At 37.5% G+C, this 23962-nt stretch overlaps 1 protein-coding gene across 2 annotated transcripts in view; it reads left to right on the forward strand.

Moving 5' to 3' along the window:
* The window catches only part of ARHGAP15 (Rho GTPase activating protein 15), a 600173-nt gene extending 576550 nt beyond the window's left edge, over positions 1 to 23623 (forward strand). Inside the window, exon 14 of one of the 2 annotated variants that reach the window (XM_045868934.1) lies at positions 22452 to 23623. In XM_045868934.1, coding sequence (XP_045724890.1) covers positions 22452 to 22635 — 184 coding nt within the window. In that variant the 3' untranslated portion in view covers positions 22636 to 23623. The remainder of the gene's footprint in view (positions 1 to 22451) is intronic. The other variant, XM_054506238.2, reaches the window with a different exon arrangement.
* The last annotated feature ends 339 nt before the right edge of the window (positions 23624 to 23962 follow it).

Here is a 23962-nt window from a genome sequence, read left to right on the forward strand (position 1 = left end):
ACTTAACAACTGACATTAGTAGATTTTTTTTAACCATTGAGAGACTATATTTTTTCCTTTCTATGACTCTCTCTTCAATATGTGCACACGACCACAGAAAGACTTGATCTTTTGATGATTATAAGGTCAACAGAACATGGGGGTGGACTGGAGAGATAATGTACATCCATTGGGAACTGGGTTTTAAAAATCCATATCATGAATATTGTACAATTGTTTTTAAAAAAAAAACGAAGCAGGTATGTATGTGTTAATCTGGAGGATCACCAAAGCAAATCTCTTTTATATATATTTCTTTAAGTCTGTTTCAAACAGTTATCTTTGAAAACTAATTCTAACATATTTCTAAATTCACTATTTGTCTACTTTGACCCCTCTATACAGCTATAATTTTCCCTCTCCTTTTTTTTTTTCTATACCCACTTAAAGGTAACTTGGTTCAAACCCCCCCCCCGCCCAGCAGCTTGCCTCTCAAGTTCCCAGATTTCTTCTCATCCAGGGATACCTGGTGTTACTTCTATAGATGTATCTGATTTCCTTTTGAAATGACTTTTCCGCTGAATGGCACATTCCTGGCACATATGCTACCATTCTCCATCCAAATCCCATGTAGGCATTACTGTTGGTCACATCACCCTTTCACACTGCAGCTTCAATTTCAGGGTCCTTCCCTGCAGAGCAGACAGCTAGCATCAGCCAGGTAAAGCAAACCTGTGTATCATCCTCTGCCAGAGTGGGTCTCTTGGTCCATTGCCACCATTCTTTCATAGGTGTTATGAAAACAAAAATGCAGACTACAGACACACCCTTATGCTTCCAAGAGAACAGGAGGCTCATGTCTGTTTCCTCAAAAATCCCTAGTGTCTGCCTTTTTGCTTCAGTCTTTATTTTAATAAATAAATGTATATCTTATTGTAAAGATATACATACACATCCTTTACATAACATATAAAGTATGCATAAACATATACATGAAAGTATACACACATAATGTAAAATATTACTACAAACCCCTAACATTTCAGGGTTCCCTTATTTTGCAATTGATGACTATGCTTGCCATGTGTTTTCAAGCTTGTCAACTTTCCTTACAAATTATTTCAAGTTTGAGGAAGAAAAAAGGGTTTAAACTTTTTTTTTTTTTTTTAAGGTTACATTACTCAACAATAGGATTTAGAGCACAGGCAATTAGAAATCGTCCAGCCCAACAATCTACATTTACAAAGGGAAGGCTGATGCTGAGGAAGGCTAAGTGAATCCCATGGTTAAATGTGGAGTCAGGGGAGAAAGGCAGGCTTTCTGTTTCTTTGTACAAGTTGATCTTCCATCCAAACAGTAAAACTGTTGGACACTAATGAGACTAAATCATCCTCGTGGAATCACCTGTTCCTCCAGGTTTCTGTGGTAATCTGGGTGGGTAGGACTCCTGGATTGCTACACAATTCTATAGGTCAGAGAAATGGATTCTTTCTCACTTGGGTGATGTAGACATTATCTGTCAGGAAACAAGACTTTCCAACACAAACCTCATAACTCCTGCATTCTATTTTTGACACCTTAACCTAAAGTAATTTCACACTACCTCATAAAACCTTTGAAAATGGTACACTCAAGGATGATGTTTTCTACTTACTGAATTTCCTTTTCCAAAAAAACCTCATCTACATGTTACATTCAATTGTTGTATTTCCATATTATATTCTCTGGTCATTCTCTGTAATTTTTTCCAAAGAAAGTAAAAAAAGAGAAGACAGGACAAAGTAGAAAGGGAAGAAGGAATGACATGGAAAGAGACTTAACATCTTAGCTGGTGAACTTGGCTCTCCTTCTTGGACCCCAGAGAGAACAGCTAAGAGGAGGACTGTGGACAGCTTTGCTGCAACTGTAGATAGAAAAATATGGGGGAGTTCCTAATTTCTGTTCAGGTTAGCTCCCCTTCTGCTGGAGCAAAAAGGCATCCAGATGAGGAAAAGTCTTATCCTTTCAGCCACCTATAAAGTAAAAACTATTTATAATCATAAAAAGGTATAGAATGTCTAAACTTTCTATTGCAAATGAAAATAGGAGTAAAGCTGAAGGTGACATACCACCTAAAGTTAAAGATTCTGCAATCTAATTGAGGGAGATAAAACATATGTGCATGAAATAACTTAGAGATAAAAATAAAAACACGTCAACAACAATGTAATACAATCTGAATGTTTAAATGCCAAGAAAGCAAATAAGGAAGTGATCAGAATACAATTTTTAAAGGTTCCCTAGCAGAAACAGGCTTAAATATGGTTTTGGATATGGTGATTGACACAGAGTGCAAAGCAATTCAGATGTGTGTGGCCATAAGGCTGGATGAGCAGGGAAAATGACTTCTGGACCCTGAGTGTATGCAATCTGCTGTCATTATCTTTTTTCTTTTTTTTACTTTTTTAAATTAATAGATTTTATTTTTCAGAACAGATTTAGGTTTATAGAAAACTGAACAGAAACTGTAAAGAGTTCCCATGTACTCCCCCTGCACACACATACAGTTTCCCCTATTATTAATATCTTGCATTAGTGTGGTACATTTGTTGAAATTGATGAGACAATATCAATACATTATTACTAACTAAAGTCTATAGTTTACCTTAAGGTTCACTCTTACTGTTGTAGATTACATAGATTTTAACAAATGTATAATGGCATGTATCCATCACTGTGGTATCATACAGAATAATTTTGCTGCCCTAAAAATCCTCTGTGCTCTGCCTACTTCTCCCTCCTTCCCTGCTGACTTATGACAAGCACTGATCTTTTACTGTCTCGAGAGTTCTGCCTTTTCCAGAGTGCCAGATACTTGGAATGATAGAGTATGCAGCCTTTTCAGATGGGCCTCTTTCACTAAGTAATAAGCTTTTAAGTTTCCTTCACATCTTTTCATGGTTTGATAGCTCTTTCCTTTTTATTGCTGAATAATATTCCGTTGTATGACCAATTGTTTGTTTATGTTTAGATTTAAAAACAAAGTTTTTTAAACTTAAGTTTTAACTTAACTTTTTTAACCAATGCATTGCTCAGGTACAAAATATGGTTCTCAGACCACATATTCTTTTCACATTGAGACTTCTTTGTCTAGGGGAGTAGGTTATAATTTTTGGGAACATAATACTAGACTATCATTTCTGTCCTTAAACTTGAGTCATGGGCCACTTCACCTTCTTGCTCCATTCTTTGATGATGTGACAGCGATGAATTTTAGAATATACAACCAAAAAATGAGAATAATAAATTTAAGTTCTGAATTTTTAAATGAACATGGTTATTATCAGATGTCTATTGGGGATCATGTCTTTTCCTTTCCTCTAGAACTACAATGATGTGTTGTTTTCACAATGAATCAGAATGTAAGTCTGAATTTGAAGGTATGCCTTTTTCTCTCTTCTGTAGTTACAGTGTTAATTATGCCCCCCCCCAAAATTCTATGATTTTTTTTCCAAAAGCGACATCCTAAGCTGTTGTTGATTCTCTAAGTTGAAGCAAATGTCACCTGACATACCTGTGTCTTTCTTCTTGACATCAAATAACAGTGGTAACCTAATTACTCCTTAATTGTAATAATAATAATAATAATGATAATAATAAAGGCTGTCCAGCCATTTGAAGGTAATTTACAATGAAAGCCATTTACTTGGCTCCATGATTATATATATACATTGATTTTAAGACAGCACAAAGGAGGCTTTGCCAGAAAAATTTAAAAGTTCAAGTAGAAAAAATAATCACAATATCTTTCAGTCATTTGCTGCTCATATTTGTGTCCTTAAAATGCACAACTAAATGCTCTCTACATACAGATATCACTTGGTAGGCGGGGTGCATTTTATTACTGGGTTATTTTCCAGTACATTTGGCGTAGTTAAGGTAAAGTGTATTAACTTTCTCTCAAAATAAAGATGAAAACAGAGTTGTAGCGACCGTGAATGCTTCAGCCATTGTCAGGAAGTTAAGAAATGACAGGAGGTCCAAATAATCAACTCTGCCTGGTGCATATACTGTAGTTTTCCCCTGGGATATCTGGTCTAATCCTACAATGTATCTGACTGGCATGAATGTAGAATTACTTTCAATAAAGATTTTATTTCAAGCTTGGATGATTTCCCCAAAAACATCTTGTCACTAAGGCAAAGTATATCATGGAATATCTGATTTTTTTCCCTACAAGTCAGCTTTTGAGGGGGAAAAATACACATTTCAACTCAAGTACTCAACTCAGGTCAATTCACTGTAAAAAATCACATTTCAACATTTCTAGACTGATTAAAGATTTGCTATGTTAAAGAAATCAGGGAACTGTCAACGGAAGCTTACCCTAAGTCTGCAAATGAAAAGAATAAGTAACACATTTGCTCATCTACAATTTGCACTCTCCCTGCAGTAGCCTCGAATCGAAGAGCAGGCAGGACAGATGACTCCATAAGCTAACACCCGGCTTCTAGAATATTTGTCTTTTTGCAAGTAAGGAACATTTAAAGGTCACATCTTCCAATAAGTATAAGATTGTTTCCAGGCTATATGAGAAATATGAATGGCTTGGTCATGATCACACTAAAATGATCTTCATTTCTCTATTTATCTTTTCTCTGTCTTTATGCTATTCTCTTCCCTTGTGATGCCAAATTAAGTCAGTGTGTTCAAGCTAGGGGAACAGGACAGTTGCAGTACATTACTTTGAATTCACTGAAATGTTTCATTTTATGCTTGCTTACATTATTTCAGCGTTGGTGTCACTTTGTTTAATTTATGCTTGGTTCTTAAAAATATCTTATGTTACCAGGGCGCCCGGGTGGCTCAGTTGGTTAAGTGATTGCCTTCGGCTCAGGTCATGATCCTGGAGTCCCGGGATCGAGTCCCGCATTGGGCTCCCTGCTCGGCAGGGAGTCTGCTTCTCCCTCTGACCCTCCCCCTTCTCATGTGCTTGCTCTCTCTCATTCTCTCTCTCTCAAATAAATAAGTAAAATCTTTAAAAAATATATCTTATGTTACCTATAGAGTTTCACCTTTTAGTCACTAAAAGCACACAAATCACATGGTTTAGTTCTAATGGAATAGGAGTAATTACTTCAATATTTAATAACCATTAAATATTGTGCGTTATAGTTATACAACATTTTGAATTCAAAATCCCTCTTATCTCTATTACTATAGTTTATGACTAACACATAATATTATGATAAGATATATGTGCAAGAATGAAAACTCAGTATGAATGATAGCAGAGAAAACTCAAGAAAGGCATAGAAAGGCCTAGATTTGAGTATCGACTTTTTTACTTAGTTGGCTGTGTGAACTTTAGACAGGTCATTTAGTCAAAAGTCTTCAGAGTGTTTGAGTTTCTAAAAAGCATCACAGCAAATTCGGGAGGCTGCAGACCAGATTTACCTGTGATGCTTTTTAGAAACTCAGACACCTAGGCCTCAATCCTGTAAACTAAATCAGGATCTCTGTGCAATTTCTTTGCTCTTTCAAAGCTCTAGCCAAAGTGGGAAACCAATGAGCCCTAATTTCCCTTTCCTTGTTTATAAACTAACAATTGACAGAAGTAAATGTTATCACAATGACAAAAATTAACATTTCTATAATTTGCGAAAAGTTTTGCACACACTTTTCACTTAATCTTCAAAACAACTCCGGAGGTCAGTTTTACCATTAACCTTCCTTCCTAGACAAGAAATCTGAGGCTCAGAGAACTGGTCAGGACTATATAAGACCATAGAGTCAATAAATACACGGAGAACAAGAACTTAAGATTCTGAGATTCCAGATTCTCCCTAGAGCAGTGGTTCTCATCCCAGAAACAAATAATCACACACAGAGTTTTTATCATACCCAGACCTCACTGCGGACTAAATGCAACAGATTCTCTGTGGGCGGTCCTGGACGTTGATATGGTTTTGAATGCCTCATACATGATATTAACATGCAGCCAGGATTGAGAATCTCTGCTCTAGAATGACCAGAACAAGTTTGGAAAATATGAAGTACTATATACAGGGCATTATGACTTTATCCCAGGTTTGTTTGTTTCCCCTTTGACGTTAACTACAATATTAGTGACTATATTCCCTATGCTCTACTTTTTATCTCCACAATTTATTTTATAACCAGATGTTTGTAGGTTTTATCCCAGTTTTGTTAATGATAAAACATGAATTTGGAGTGGAAGGGAATGATTCATGAACGCAGAGCTGATCAGAGCTAGACTCTGAACTAGATTTTAGGTGTCCTTTTCTCAAGCAGTTCTCTTTTTACTAGAACTTCTCTAATTCCCCAGAGCTCATGACTATAATCACAGGTTGGATTTCATATGATGACGGTTATCTATGAACACCAATGGAAGGAAAGCTGGGGAAAAAAGAGGAGTCAGACTATCATGTGGCCCAACAAAGTCCAGCCAACCCACAGGAGTTCTGGAGCATCTATGGCCCATCAGAGTTGTTTCCAGAGGGACCAAACTGTCTTGGCCCATTTACCCCTACTGTGATCAGTCATTGGCTGTGGGCTATCTCTAAGACTCTCTTGGGGTTAGGCTGTCTTCAGCTGAGGCACATTTTGCAGGACCAGACCACTGAAGCTCACTGCTGACTAACACCTGCAGCTGGAGCAATAGTCCTTCCTTGATGAGACACCTGGGCAGCACATCTTAATCTACCATAGTGCACCCCTTGTGCATATAAATCCATTCTTTATGTATGTTTTGGGGCAGTTCCCCAGGACTCCAGTAGGCCTCACTTCCTGATGAAACCTTTGAAGAAGAACCAACCCAAGGCTTGGCAGCTGCAGCTGGACCCCAGCCCATGACTGACACTCATCGTCTCCCTCCTCCATGGTCCCTTCTAGTTCCCTTCACCCTCAGTTATCACCTCCCCCCGGTCATGGTGGCCGACCTACTGCAACAACTCAGGGGCCCAAGCTCTGATCACCATGTCTTCTCAAGGATCACTGCCCTATCCATTAACCATCTCTGTCACAACTGGGTAACAAAGAACTTGGAGACCCCATTGGATCATCTGGATGTCACACATATTACCCCCCATCCCTATTGTATAACAGCAGCCCAACCTCCTCCACTTGATCAGGGTTAATGACCCCTGCCTAAATGGTCACTCTCTGGCCTGCTGGTCACTGGACAAGAAGCCCCAAGTGCTCAGGAGCAGCAGTAGCTGCTCAAACATAGCAGCATAGCCCAATGACTAGATATATCATCCTAATACAGTGATACAAGCTGAATAACATCCTTGTTAGCTGCCCATTTACTTTATTCTTGGGGATCCCATATTCTATTAGCCATCTTCATAATTCTCTGTGAGTCATGTCCTCTTGGCTGTCCCTGGTCCCTGCTGCTTATTATTGTAACTACATCTACCTGACTTCTAACAATTAAGTCCTATCATATGGCCTCTATTATTTCAGTGTTTTATCATCCCCATAGTTAACCAAAAGCCTAGTTCTATAATGGGCATTCCTATAGGCAACCTTGATTTGCAGGGTAAAAGCCCTATAACTGCAAACAACACTTTTGTAGAGTATCAATGGTGCTTAGCAATAGCCCTTCAATCTCATTGATATTGCAGTTACTATCCACAAACTCCCACCATTATTTTTAAATGCTTAATACACTACACCAACTACTCATCTCTCCTTCATGGATATAACATCTCAATTCACCACCAGTGGGAGTTTTAACAATTGGACTGCCACCCTGTGCCAAGACCCAATTGCACTTGGCTGCCACCACTGACCAACTCTTCATTGCCAGCCAGGCAGCAAGCGATCTGGCTCCAAATCCCTATCTTGTGCTGCCTTTCTTGGGCCACTTTTGGAACCAATAGTCACAGGTTATGTTCTCTACAGGGAGACCCTGAAATAGAATTTGACACACAGGTTATTTACTAGGGACCTCTGTGGAAGGGAGACGGTGGGAATAGGATTGGGCGGAAGAAGTTGAATAGAGATGTGTACCCAATGAAACCTCAGCCAGCTCCATCGGGAGCTCTGGAATCCATGCAGCCCATCAGTGTTGTCCCACAGTGAGAGGAAATGGCCACGTTCATATCTGCAGTGGGTCAGTCAGTGCCCTTGGGCAAGGTGGCTCACTGCAGTTGAAGTAAACCTTGAAGAAGACAATTGAGGCCATCTGCTAACCTCATTTCCTATAGCTATGCGGGGAATCTGAGTGGCCCATCTCTGCATCCAAAGCAGCCACCATCATTATCAAACTGGTAAATATAGGAATGGTCCATAAGCAGTCTGGAGACTAGGAGACCCTTTTATAAAGCCCAGCATAGTGCTCCATCATGGTCCCTAAAAAATGACACACTTCATCCTGCTCATAGAATTTATTATAACAGGTGATTACAAATGGGTGAGCTGAATAATAAAATCATGAGTTGGTCTGACATCCATATGTACAGGACATATGTAGAAACTGGCACATTTTACTTCTCTACCACAGTACGGATTATAAATTTATGTGTGTAAAAGCAAAATAAATAGTTTCTGTCATTGAGCCAAGCATTATATACACTTTGAAGGCGTTTGTATTTTTGCAGATACATTGAGTATTTTACCTAAAATGAAATTTGGTGGTCAGATTTTAGATGGTATCATAATCTTTAACATCCATAATATAAACCAGATAAAAATTACATTCTATTCTAAGTTCATTTCTCTAATTTTGTTCAAACTGGGTACATGTTGGAAACTCATTGTCAATAGTACATAGGAAGGAAAGTCACGCTGTACAATTATAGGCCCCTAACAAGGTCTCCAGAAATACTCACTCTCTTCATCTCTGCCTTCATGTTCTCATCATCACAGAGTAGGTATGAAACTCAGATGTGCAGGAAATTAATTATTGTGCCATAACCAAAACTAATTTCCTTTCCAAGGCACATTCTTCTAAATGATTTAGTCAACTCAGAGTGTCTTCTAGACATTTTCCTGGGTCATTTCTAGTTCTGGAGGGCTATGTACAGCCTAAGCATTTATTGCAGCCAGGTAGACCATCCATTTATACAGTATTTCAATAAATATTTGGTGGGCACTAGTACTATGAGCCAAATACTAATCTTGGTCTAGGGATACAGTACTAAACAAAAACAGAAGAAATCCTGGTGCTTAAGATGTTTACATTCTACTGGAAAAAGATAATAAAGCAGATAAGCAGGGTAGAAAGTTGTCTGGCTCTTGTCATCTGTCTAAACTGATCTTCATTCTCTTCTGGTTTTCTGTCATCATCCCCAGCTTCCAGTCCCAGATCTGGTTTCAGTCACTGTTGAGGCAGAATTCTGTGAGGCTATCTTATGTCACCTTTACCTAGATCTGCCATGCAGGAATTTCTATCTTTCTATTTCTGATATACTGAACATGAGGAACTCTGGAGTCCTGCTATATCCTTGGGTTTCCCCCCAAGAAGAATCGGAGCCCTTCTGATCTCAGAATCCTCAAACCTTCTAAGAGCCTGTATTTTCAGGGAACGAGGTAGGAAGGACTTGGTAGTGGACCACTTCTGTGGGACCTCACCAAAGTCTCAGCTCTCTTCTCCCTCACTCTCCTTCTTCCAGTCCAAAGAATCTCTCTCTTGTCTGGCAGCAGAGTAACCTGGCTCTTCATCTACCTTCCAGTCCACTCATTAGGCCATGGCTGCAACTCCGAATCCTTGGGCGCAACTCAAAGATACAGTCCTTACAGGGCACCTGGGTGGCTCAGACGTTAAGCGTCTGCCTTCAGCTCAGGTCATGGTCCCAGGGTCCTGGGATAAAGCCCCGCATCGGGCTCCCTGCTCAGCGGGAAGTCTCCTTCTCCCTCTCCCACTCCCCCTGCTTGTGTTCCTGTTCTTCCTGTCTCTCTCTCTGTCAAATAAATAAAATCTTTTAAAAAAAAAAAGATACAGTCCTTGGAATTCACATGCCCTCTCTTGCAAAACCCCAAAGCATGTTCTCTGCTTTTCTACTGCATCATCCCTTCACTGTGCTCAAAATGCTGCTAGTCAGCAGCACTGGGGAATCTTGGGGGAAAGGTAAGAAGAACAAGGAAGGGTGGGGAAGAAACCTCAGTTATTATACATTATCCCACCTCATCTTAAATGATAGTTTGACTTTCCCAGAATGTCCATTCTTTCGTTTTAATCTGGGAGCCCAAACCACATTTTAGATGTCATTCAATTTGCCATCTAATAGAAGAACTTGACCATCACTGAACACGTCCTGATGGTGGACTCATGGCTCTTTTATGTCCAAATACTTAATGACCTTGACAGATGCTCATAGTATTTTTCTGGTACACATACTGAAACATCAAAACCAAACATTAATAGCAGTGATATCTAAGTGGTGGAATTATGAGGGATTTTCATTTTCTATTTCAACTTGTCCGCATTTTCCTAAATTTTCTGTAATAAGTATGAATATTTTGAAGAAGCTTCGTCTGTTTTCACAACTTGAATTCTCCATGTGAAGGTGAAGTTGGTCTCTGGGCTAATCCCAGAAACTGGATTTCCAAGAGGAAAGTCGACTTTTTCTTCCATATCATGGCTTTCTCTGCACTCAGTCATCACAACTTCACTAACTATTCTCTTTTCCAAATCGAACACCTTCAGTGTCTGCACTCCACCGTTGATGAACATGTCACTGTGCTGGGCATGGTCACCTTGGTGCTCTGATTGTGCAGTGTCTCTCCTAAAGTCAAGTCTCTACAAAAAGTATCTAAAACTTACTTTTTTCTCAGAAAGTAAAATTAAGCATGGAAGATTGAATGATGATGCCCGAATGGCAACTCATTCTCTTTCAAGCTATTCTGGGATCTTTGAAGTAAGGAGACAATTTTCAAGAAAACTACTGAAGGTTTGACACAGATGCCCTTAGTGGGAAGTAAAATAGCTTTTCTCCTCACCTATGTGAAAAGGAAAACTAAAAGACTGATGAATTCTGACTTGGCATATTGATAGCATTCCTTTTAGTTGTGTCTAACATCACAAGGCAAATATTTAAGTTCTGTATTTTCCACTAATTTTTCATAATTAGGTGACTTATTCTGGTCAGCCTAATTAATGCTGGTCCATGCACAACCTCCAATATTCTGAATATGTTTCTATGACACACTAGTTTCCTTAACTGTCTTATTGGACAAATTCATGTAGAGAATAATGATGATCTTACCATGTTTTCCTTTCTAAAGATAATCCCAACATGTAATATATTTGCTAGCCTTTCACCTCAAATCAGTCTTCCTAGCTACCATTATCAGTAGCTGCTGGTAAATCAGCAGAGCTCAGGGGGCATAAAAATTAAGACTTCTTTTACTGCTGACATGGTCAAATGTGGATGGGCAAAACCATTTTAAAAGCACCTAAGGGAAACCATACCTGAAATTCTCAACCTTTTTTGCCAATAGTGTTTGTCCATTCACAATGAGAAACAAGTGTTTTCAAAAGTTTAAAACACTGTGTGAATCTGGAGAAAAAAGTAATACAAATTATTTTGGTTTTTCTTCCACCTAAAACACCCTTCTCGACTCTATAAAATACATCCTTGGATGTGAATTAGGTGATTAAAAAAATCATAATATGTTTCACAAGACTTCTTGCTGACTCTAACTCCCTTCTCTCCCCCAGTCTTCCCCAGGCCCCAGGCCTCACCATTAAGAAACCCCTTGATTTCAAACTTAAAATTCTTGACTCCAAATTATTTGTGGAAAGACTACCCATATCCCAAATCTGCATTTTAATCTATGCTCTTCCACTTCTTACATGGCTTTGGTCAAATTATTCAATCTTTATCAGTCTCATTCTTTTCATCTGAGAATTTTATTTCACATCTGAAAAAGAAAAAAAAATAGGAGGAATATCCCTAATTTATAATAAAGTTAAAACGATTTAAGCACCAAAGTGCTCATTCAGAATATACACAGCAAAGTAGGATATTCCAGGTATGTGTGTCTGTGACTATAGAGAACTGCCCTCAAAATGTAACATCAAAAATCAATGGAGAATAGGCAATTTATGCAACCAAATATTATTGGGGAAATTAGCTAGCTTTTACAAAAAAAATAAATTTAGATTACCATCACATTTCACATACAAAAATATATTTAAGACGAATTAGAGGGTATATTGAAAAATAAAATTATTTTTAAAACTAGGAGAAAACATTCACGGTATTTATCTGATCTCTTTAAATGGGTGAATTTTATAATAACAAAAACAATGATAGAAATTCCAAAAGAAATAGTACTAGGATTGCAAATATAAAAATGTAAATAAATAAAATGAAAGAACCAAAGAATTGGGAGAATAGAAGTACAACAAAAATCATGAAATATCGAGCTTCTTAATACATAAAAATCTTACAAATCTATATATACAAGTATGTTTATTGTGGCATTGTCTCTAATGGCAAAGAATTGGAAGCAACCTAAAAGCCAACCAGCAGGGGAATAGTTAAATAAATTAAGGTATTTCCATACTATGAAATGTAACAACTTTTAAAAAAGGATGGGGTATTTTTATATATACTGACTTGGAAAGATGCCCATGATACATAGTTAAGGGGGGGGGGAGCAAATTATAACATATTATGTATTTTTTTATCTCATTCTTTTTAAAAAGAAAAATACATATATATAAAGATAGATGCATAGATGATAGATAGATAGATAGATAGAAAAACATTCATTTATTAATTATAGTTACCAATAAGGAGTTTGACTAGAAAACAGGAGGCTTTTTACTTTTTATACTAGATATTCCTGATTAGGACTTTTTTTTCAAAGACTATGCATTAGTTTTGTCATACAAGATAAGTAAAATGTATTAAACTAACAAACAAACAAAATTACATGCTCTATTAAGAGCAAGGGAACAGGAGATACAAAGAGCTATTCGCAGAAGAGAGCATCCACCACATGGCTGTTTGTTTTTTCTTTAACTTTGCACACATTTCCTAAATTCAAAGAATCGTAAGTTCAAAGACTGACAGACCATTGAAAAATACCTATCAATTGGCAACTATTTTAAAAAGAGTAATACCTGATGATGATGATGTTAACAGGACTAGTACTCCCTCCCACATGTTATCATATTTTAAGAAAAGAAGAGCTATAACTTAATGATCTAGTGTGAGTCCTCAAAGTGTGGTCCCTGGAAGAGCAATATCATCATCTGGGAACTTGTAAGGAATGCAAATTCCCAATCCCTCCCCACACTTGGTGAATCAGAAATCTGGAGGTGGAGCTCAGCCATCTGTGTTTTAGCATGGCTTCCAAATTAATCTCACGAATGGTAAAGTTTGAGAACCCTTGTATCTCGTTGTTACATTTCTACTATTTTACTGTAAGGCAGGGTTTCTCAACAGCAGGACTATTGATATTTTGGGCTGGAAAATTTTTTGTGATGAAGGGCTATCCTATGCATTGTAGAATGTTTAAGAACATCCTTTGCCTCTACCCACTAGATGCCAGTAGCAACTCCCCACCCAGTCATGACAATCAAAAATGTCTGAAACATTGCCAAGTGTTGGGGGTGGGAACGGGGTGGGGGTCAAAATTTCCCCTGGTTAGGAACCACTGCCTAAAGAAATACTCCAAAATGTGGAGGAAGAATACATGGAAAGATGTTTTTATATATCCCTTTCACTTATACCAAGAAATCCTTGGGTATAGGGTACAAGCCATTCTGTCCCATATAAGGTAATGAGGAAATAATATGTATTACATATGTAAGACATGAGAATTGCTCATGATCAAAGTGAAAAATGCTGGGTACAAGTTATATAAAAAGGATTTTCTCAAATACCTATGAAGATACATTGTTTATACTTCCTATCACCCAAATGTTGGCGGTGTCATTCTCCTGCTCAAAACCCCAGAATGGATTCCCACACTCTTGGAATTAGATCCTGAACTTTTACCAAGGCCCATGAGACTCTCCATAGCATCTCCCACCTCCATTGCCTTACTCCCCAGTCTTCAGCCACATTATCCCCTTCTCTATTTCTAGAACCACCAAGCACAACCTCACCACTGAGGCTTTGTACCTACTATTCCCTACCCGGGATTCTCCCTCCCCTGGTATGTGCAACTAAGCAGGTCCCCGCTCAAATGTCCCTTCCTTCAAGGGCGCTTCATGAGTACCCTGTCTACTACGTGTCACATTTCCCACTACTCTCTGCTCATTAGAATTATCTGAGGGCTACATTATCTGCAGGCAGGCAGGCCCCACCCATATTAAGTAAACAGGAATCTCTGGAGGTGATTCAAGTTTATAAACTTGAATTTTACTTAACACAGTATTAGAATTGCTTTTACAGTGAATGTATATCAAGTGCTATTTCATGAACGAATTTTAAAAATCATAATTATTTTTGTCAGGCTATTTTAATCTAAGCAGTATTAATAAATAGCCATTTTCAAAAGAGTGCAGTTTGGGGTCTTTTTCCTATTAGTCAAGCATTCACAGTCACTAAACCTTGAGCTCTTCATGTTGCTTAGAATCTTTGCTGTAAGGAATTCTGGGAATAAATTAATGGTAATTATTTAGTCTGGGTGACTAGGATTTTTTAAAAGGTTGCTGGGATCAGTGAAAGAACTACTTCTCAGTTTTTCTTGTACTTCAGTGGCTAAAATCACATTGTAACTGAGTGTTGTTGGAGTGGGGGGTGGGGTGGGAGGGATGGGGTGACTGGGTGATAGACACTGGGGAGGGTATGTGCTCTGGTAAGCGCTGTGAATTGTGCAAGACTGTTGAATCTCAGATCCGTACCTCTGAAACAAATAATGCAATATATGTTAAGAAAAAAAAAAAGAAGAAGAAGAAGAAGGTAGCAGGAGGGGAAGAATGAAGCAGGGGAAATCGGAGGGGTGGACGAACCATGAGAGACGATGGACTCTGAAAAACAAACTGAGGGTTCTAGAGGGGAGGGGGGTGGGAGGATGGGTTGGCCTGGTGGTGGGTATTGAGGAGGGCACATTCTGCATGGAGCACTGGGTGTTGTGCACAAACAATGAATCATGGAACACTTCATCTAGAACTAATGATGTAATGTATGGGGATTAACATAAGAATAAAAAAAATGACAAAAAAATAAATAAATAAAATCACATGGTATACTGATTGGTGTACTATCTGTTGTCTGGTTCTCCCACTAGAATATAAGCTTCATATGGGCAGGGATTTTGTCTGTTTTACTCATTGCACTACCCTTAACATCCAAAACAGTGTCCAATACCTGGTAGGCACTCAATAGATTTTTATGAATGGATAATAGTTACATTGAGTTACTGATTATGGCTACTAGTGGGTTTTTTCTTTATTATACTTTTCTAAACTTTTCAAATTCTAATAGAATGTGTTACTTTATAATCAGAAAAAAATAAATTAAATCAGATTTTTAAATCCACCATTGAAAATTGTGATATATGTGAAGCACAGTGGTTAGCATGTAATAGATACTCAACAAATAGTAATTACCATTAGTGTTCCTTTTTGATATTATCTATTATGCAAGGGCTTTGGCTATAATATTTTATCTATGGTGTTATTACCTTATAGAATACATACTCCCTTAGAAATAAGTCAGTTTGCTATGGTGTTGTTACCTTTTTTGTCTATGGTGTTGTTATCTATGGTAGTTTTACCTTATAGAATACATTTTATCCATGGTGTTGTTACCTTATAGAATACATATTCCCCTAGAAATAAGTCATTTTGAAGCCCATGGGCTATTCATTTTTTTTTTTTTTTACTTTATCAAGTCCACCTGTCTTGTTAGATCTTCTGAATATTGCTTTGAAGATACTTTAGAATCTCCCTATAATGTCCAATCAATGAGTATGAAACAAGTAATTGAAAATATTTCAATCTTCTGTGCTGAAATCAGCGTAAAAAGGTATTTACTAATTGCAAAGAATCAGGCCATGTCAGCTATGAATATGCAACTGCTATATAAAACTCCTTTTCCAGAATGCACTTTGAGAGAATTACATGCACATGGTTTTAAAGATTATTTAAAAGCAAAAATGTCAGCATATAGCCATGATTCCCATTTAAGAGGGTAGTTGTTAACTTGCTTTGGAAAATAATAATATAATATTTGGATATAAATTTGAAGACTTTATAATTAGTTTAAACCAATTGATTTGTAACTTAATGTATTAAAAATGGCTGAATTACCCATGAACGACCATGTCAACACACATTAGTGTTAAATACAAAAACATTGGTGGAAGTTCTTCTGCTTTTGCAATATTTGAAATTTTTTTCTAACATACAGCCATGACTGTAAGGGAGAAGGTTGAATTCCTGCCTAGTCCCCAGTCTTATTAAAAAAAAAAAAAAAAAAAGACCACAATAAACAAACAGCAGCATACTTTGTGCACACCAAGGGTAGGCAAGCTATGGTTAGCAAGGATCCCCTCAAAATAGTTGTAGCACATAGGAATCATCAGTCAAGCACATTAAAAATTTATTCTCTTTTTAACAGCTTCTCTTCACTCAAGTGGTCAAAGTCACACGTAACATTTCACATGCAGTGCCTACGCTGTATTTTGTAAGGCAGGTGTGAGCTGATTGCAAGAAAGCGTTTGCCACTGCAATTTCCCCCATTCAAGTTAAACCATCCTAAAGTCATGTGTGTTGGAAAATAACAGCATTCCAGAGATACGGAAGGGAACACTTCTGCTACACCTCCAATAACTTGAGAGTTGTCCTGCAGGCAATTATGTGGCTTTCAACTTCCTTTGCAAGTCACTATGGTAACAGCAAAGCACAGAGTTAAAAGAAAGTTTGCATCTGTATATTTGTTTGGAAGTGAACTATTATTAAATGTTTTGGTCTTCTTAATTCAGCATTAATTTTGAGTTTTATAGTAAAGCTCTCTTTCAGTCTGAGTCATTTGGTTGTGATTTAAAGCAACTAAGAAATTTCTTTGGGTTAGCAATTCAGCTCACTTTTGAAAAAAACGTACCCAGCAGAAGGCTGCAAAGATTTTTTTGTCTGGGGTCCAACATCTGTAGCACTGGATCATAGATTATTTCTAAAATAATCTTAAATTGATGGACCATTGCTCCTTCCATTTGGACCCAACAAAAAAGTAGCTCTGGCATTTCCTCTCCTTTTTATGCTGTAAACTGTATATCATTTTTTCGGCTCTTGCCAGAAAAATGAATTCTTACCCATTTCAAGATTTTATAAACTTGAATTTTACTTAACACAGTATTAGAATTGCTTTTACAGTGAATGTATATCAAGTGCTATTTCATGAACGAATTTTAAAAATCATAATTATTTTTGTCAGGCTATTTTAATCTAAGCAGTATTAATAAATAGCCATTTTCAAAAGAGTGCAGTTTGGGGTCTTCTTCCTATTAGTCAAGCATTCACAGTCACTAAACTTTGAGCTCTTCATGTTGCTTAGAATCTTTGCTGTAAGGATTTCTGGGAATAAATTAATGGTAAGTAAACAACCATGTAGAGGAATTCCCAAATATTGTTGTAAGATCTGAATGTTTGTGCACCTCCTTACCCATCCATCAATTCACTGTACATTAATCTTTCAACCATGTCTTTGCTCTCACCTTTCTCATTCAGATGTGTTCTTTTGCCTTTTGGTCTTTGTTTTGCCATAGAAGGGGAGTTTCTTTCATTTCGTTGCTGGAAACAGGTTAAATCGTAGCTCAAAATTTACAACACTGTCATGGAGTTTAAGGCCTAATGAAATCTAAGCCCTACCAGAGGGGTGGAACTTTCCAGAAATGACCACAATCTGACCTCTTTGAGTTAGCTACTACAGAGTTCCAAAGCCAGGTGGCATAGGAGAGTAAAATCCATAACATTTTCAAACTTCTATAGTAGGCCTTTAGCAAAGCAAGCTTGAGCAGCAGTTCCTAATACACGCTCCTCAGGAAAGAGAATCTATGACATCCAAGTCAGCTAGAGAAGACATGAGTCAAACAAAGATGAGCAGGGATATTTTTCTTCAGGACTTTTCAGAGCCTTTATTAGGCTATTGTGTATTGTGAATTTCCAAGAAGAAAAAAATGGCATACAATTTTCTCCAACACTTATTTTACTCTGGAATGACTGTTTTTGTAAATCATATCACAGAAAGGGGGTTTTGCAGAATTCACTTTAGTTAAAGATATCGTTAGACCCATAGTAAAAATCTACTTGGTTACTGGTCAGACCCTCCCTTCCAAAAATATGACTCAACTGCATTTTAAGCTACTGGAAGTATAACTTACTGTTTTTGAGAGTTTTCCATCTTTGGTACTAGACTGGATTTATTTTTCCATGCATGGTTTTTCTTGCCTTCACTAGCCTGTTTCTCCTCTACATATGTTTACTGGTTCAAATCTTGAGAAATAATGGCACTTGTAATACCCAGCTGGTCCCCACAGTGGGAGTGGGAATTTTGATATTCTTTGATTTGAAGTAAAAACAAAACAAACCAACCAAACAAAAAATCTCTAATATTTAAATAATTTTTCAGGATAGTATTCTAGCTGTACTTTGAAATTATGGTTGACTCCCTATGCAGTCCTAAACAAACCACTACACTATTTAACAGTTTATTGAGGTAGAGAATAGGTAAGTTCACATTTCAATAAGGAAGTTTATAACGGCCTTAATACATATTCCAAGACATCCTCAGTTTGGGGGACTTCTTTGCTACCCACTATTAGAAAGGAATCTAATCTAACTTAAATGTTGATATGAGAATGTATTTGCCTATCTACATAAATCATATAATTTGGTAGATGGTGATTTCTACCCCAAAATCATCTTCATTCTCAGCATCTTTTCTAACTGAAAAGTTGTTTGATATTTCAACACACCAACTACTGGTTGGTTGATATTCAGAAAAATAATTGCCAATGAAATATATATATATATGTAAATATATATATGTGTATATATATATATACACACACACAAGCACACATTCTCTAACAGTGATTCAGAAAGCATGTATTCTATTTAATACACTTCCACATTGTCTTATTAACTTACTTTCTTAACTACATTTGATTTTTCTAAAAGTTGTTGCAAGTAACTTGATTTTCCAAAATTAGGAAAAAATTCCAAGCTGTTAAGGAAATTTAACCTGCGGTAATGTAAATATAACACGAATACAAAAAACTATGTGTTGTTTAGTAAAATCTACTGATAACAAGATTATTTTAAAGCACTCATAAGTTAAAGCTGGTTTTATTAAAATCAAGTAGAAAGCGGGCAGAGAAATGGACAGAAAGGATACAAGCTTGAGATGGAATGAATGCTCCACATTCACACATGCATAAAAGCACAAAATGAACATTTGTCCACAGGAAATTTAGGAAACTGATGCATTGGCACAAATCCATCACAAGAGTCTTCTTGCATAACCCACTGGCTAAGATAGAGAAATCTTTCCCCGAGGTGGATTCTGACATGCAGTTCTAGCCTCCTACTCTCAATCCTATTTAAACTCAGTCTTTGTGTCCTCTTCTAGATTTGGTCCTACTGTGGATTCAAAGACCAGGCCTTTGGCTGAGCAGGAAAAATATGAAGAACTCTGGGGAAAATTGAAAACTAGTCTTGCCCCATTTCAGCCTTCTTTCGCCTCCCTCACAGCCCATGTCTTATATGCTGTAACTTTCTGGGATGCCTTGGAAAGCTGAGCGCCCCCTCCCCACACCCAAGTTTCTCCAGATGCTATAGACCTCTCCCAGCTTCTACCCTTGTATCCTCCTGACAGCCTCTGGACACTCTCTCTAATAGTCAGTTCTTGGGTCTCCCTTGATTTCTAGCCTCACCTGTTTGAGTTTGATGCAGTTCTGTCTCCTGACTATCCCAAATTTCACTGTTCCTGCTACTAACTGAAATTACAGCTGTTATTGACTAGGAAAATACATCTTCAGTCTTCAATTAATCTTCACATGTCCCTTTCCCTTTTCAGTCTCCCTGGACTCCAGCCCTAATCTTCCTCTACCCTGTTGGTCAAGATGCCTTATGTCAGTGATTTACCTTCACTCTTTCAATACTTTCTTGCTTCTGTTTCTACCTTCTCCATGCCCTATTACCTCTGAGCCCTGTTCTCCACTACAAAAATCTTATCAACTTAGATCTTTGCTAGCTCTGGATAAAGTTGTTAAGGCAACTTTTACCTAATATGTACTCTACTGAACAGTTACGTTTTCCTTTCATATTTGTCTTTAACGAGGTTTTTTTTTTTTTATTGTGATGGAGTCAATGAATATCACAAAAAAAGTCTTACTTTAAAATCAAAAGAAAAAACTGTTTTTCCTTCACAGTAAATCTTACTAATGACTTTTATAATAAGGGGCCCTGGGAAAGGCTCAAGAGAGATCTTAAACTGAGGTAAACAGGTGTATTAAAGTGAAGCAAAGGCTTGCTCACTCCCTTTGTCCCCACTCCAGGGTAAGAGAATGTTTAAATCATTCTACAGGCTTTTGGTAAATGCAGTAGCAAAGTGGCAGAGTTTCTTATATTCCAAAGGAAACTTTAAACTTGAAGTTTCTGATAACTCATTGACACTCTAAAATATGAGAACCCCTTCCAGAATGTAGCCAAGTCAACTGTGCTCATAGGTGCAAATGCTCTCCTCATAAAGCAGAAAAAAAGTGAAAAATGGGAGGCAGAATGTCTTGAATATTCAGTCCAAATTTGAAACTCATTTTGTGCACAATAAATCTATTAGAATCAGGCTGTCAATCACAATTCTGAAGTAGGGAATACAAATTCAGACCCTCTATGGAAGGATCTTATAATCTATGGAAGGTGACAGAATGAAAAACCAGCCCAGTAATTAAGGGTAGGAGTCCTAACACACACCACGGCAATGATGCTCCCAAACCAGACTCCATGGGTTTGCACCTCAGCTTCATCAGGCACTGACTTCAGGCACTTCACCTCTCTCGGCCTCAGTCTTCTCACTTGTAAAACGGGCTGAATAACAGAAGCCACCTTGTGGGATTATTATGAGGATTAAATGAGATAATACCATTGCTTAGAACAACACTTGATTTTTTTTTTTTATAGTGATTAGGTCAAGGGCATTTGCTGGCCATGAACTTGTGCTGGCGGGGGGGGGGGGGGGTCAGTCATAAATCAATGGCTTTGGTCCTTCTCAGTCTCATTCAGGAGAGAGAAGGCATGGCTTTTTGGTCACAGAAGTGGTCCTTGAGAGATCTGGGTCCGTGAAGAGATGGAAATAAAACAAGTCTTCCTGCACCCTCTGATAGAGGATCAAACAAAGAGTCCTCTTAAGTCCAGCATTCCAGTGTACCACAATAGGCTCTGAGATGGAGACCCCATGGCCTTGCAATAAATTCCTTTGCCTCATTATTATTCTCTACACTCATAGTTCCCTTGGGTCCAGATGTCTGGTGGAATGTAGAGTTTAGAATTCTTAGCACCCTGTCCTTCCATATGCTAATCCTATTTCCTTAACATCACTAAAACCTCGCCTTCCTAATGTTAATATAAAATGAAGTAGACTTTAATGGTAAGAATAAGCATCATTGTTTAAAAGTCTCAGTATCTAGGATGGGCTTTATCTTCCTTTTAAGAGTCCTGTATTGAAGCAGGAAAGGCATTACCATTAATAAAACCACATCCTAATGTTTCATTGGTATTCCAACTCCCCATAGAGTCCTCACACAAGCAAAGATGTCTTCGATTCTAATGAGACTCTTTTCCTGTGCAAATTCTACAGGATTCCATATTTTATTGCGGTATGAGCTAGATGGGATGTCCAAAATGAATGGAGACATTTAGAATTTTGCCATACACCTAAATGTCTCAGAACCAACCTTCTCTACAAAACATCTTGCAGTTAGTATTTGTCAAGAACACTTTTCTCACTCCAGTCACTAAAAACTTACTATTTTTTTTTGGTCTATGTCAACTTTTTATCATTAACTATGCATAAACTATTCTATTTATTGTGTTTAGATTCTTATATATTTTAGGCATGTCTCACCTGTTTCTTCCATTGATTATAAACCTTTCAAAGGCCGAATCTTGTTAACTTTCCACAGTAATTTTTGCTGTTTATTTATTCATTCATTCCACATTTATTGAGCACTCAAAGTGTCCAAGTACTATGGGGACAAAAAGTTGTACAAGGCAATGAATCCTTCTCCCCAAAGTCATAGGTTCTATTTTCCTACAATGAAGCACAAATAGTAGAAGATTTCAAAACGTCATGGTAAAGTTACTGTCTTTCTAGAACTAGAAAAATGTTTTGCCTATGTTGCATTCTCTGTTTTGCCAAAGCCCATCACTGCCCTTACTTTCTTTCTTTAAATTGAAATTGAAAAAAAGAAAAAGAATTCAAGAACACGGAATTTTACAAATCAAAGGTAGCCACAATTTAACTTCAAACTCATAGAATCTCTGTCTTTCCCTCTCCCTCCAGGATTGTGGCCAGAGCCTCCAAGAACCTCATGTCCACTCAAAGCCTAGGGATTGTATTTGGACCCACCCTTCTGCGAGCTGAAGATGAAATGGGGAACATGGCAATACATATGGTATACCAAAACCAGATAGCTGAGCTCATGCTGAGTGAGTACAATAAGATCTTCGGCTCAGAGGAAGACTGACAGACAAGACAAGTGACTGAATATGTTCACATCTGTCTCGATGCCTAATATTTTTACATTTCTGTAAACATATTTCTGAAATATTTTTTTCCTTTCAAGCGACAGATGCCTCATTTTGTGAAAACTTAATGATAATTTTGTGTTTAAGTTCCAAACATTTGAATAAAATAGTTGACAATATTTGCCTATATGTGTTCTACATTAACCCCTTCATTGCTATTCTTTCTAGCACTTCTAGGCATTCATTATACATGCTCCAGACTATAAGATAATGTGCAGAGCACAGCACATACCCAAAAGACAGTTTTAAAACTGCTCCCAGGCATTGGGCGTGTAATTGTGTGAGTGTGAGTTTTGTCAATATGGGTACGTGTGCACACAGGTGAGCCCGTTCACTGCCCTGGTGGCCTCGGGCATGTTCCCATACTCCTACTTGTACATGAGTAGAACCAAAAGAGGGAAGAAGTCAGAAATTAGTCATTTTAAAATAGAACAAAAAAGATCAGGTTCTCCACTAAAATAGATATATTTCATCTTTCAGGAACATTTTTGCATGTGCAAATAGAAAATACAGCCCAGCTATCCTCAATGCTATATGGTGAAATTTACAAATACAACATGTTGAATGGCAATTTTTCTGAAGAGAAATGATAGTTCAAAACATTTGCCACTGATGATTTTATACACACAAACACACACACCCACACACACACGTATATACACACACACTATTTGCAGTCCCATAAACATACTGTCTTATAAATTAGAAGCAAAATTAGTGTCCTAGAATTCTGATCTTTATATTATACAGGAATTGCATGACCGCTCATTTTTAATGTTAGCATCCATTTTGAATCTTCATCAAACTGTATATCTTCCTATGCCCTGGCTATGTCATTTTATGTAGAATTTTTATTATGCTTCTGAGGATGCTTTATTGGTGAATTACATTAAATCCATCTAGAAAGAACTTTTTAAAAAGCCTTTATATATAGATATAGATATAGATATAGATATATAGATATATAGATATATATATGCCCTAAGGATTACTTGACTAGACTTGGATTGCTTTATCCATTTGATTGTTAGTTTCAGTTGTCATGGATAAACAAAAGGATAACTGTCTAGAATACCTCAAACATGTTTTATTTTTGAAAAGTATGTTCTAGGGATGCCTGGGTGGCTCAGTCGGTTAAGCGGCTGCCCTCGGCTCAGGTCATGATCCCAGGGTCCTGGGATCAAGTCCCACATCGGGCTCCTTGCTCAGTAGGGAACCTGCTTCTCTCTCTCCCTCTCTCTTTCCCTCTGCTTGTGCTCTCTCTGT

The sequence above is a fragment of the Mirounga angustirostris genome, unplaced genomic scaffold (assembly GCF_029215605.1).
Source record: "Mirounga angustirostris isolate CCGP_5_RB_7025 unplaced genomic scaffold, mMirAng1.0.hap1 SCAF_3, whole genome shotgun sequence".
NCBI lineage: Eukaryota > Metazoa > Chordata > Mammalia > Carnivora > Phocidae > Mirounga > Mirounga angustirostris.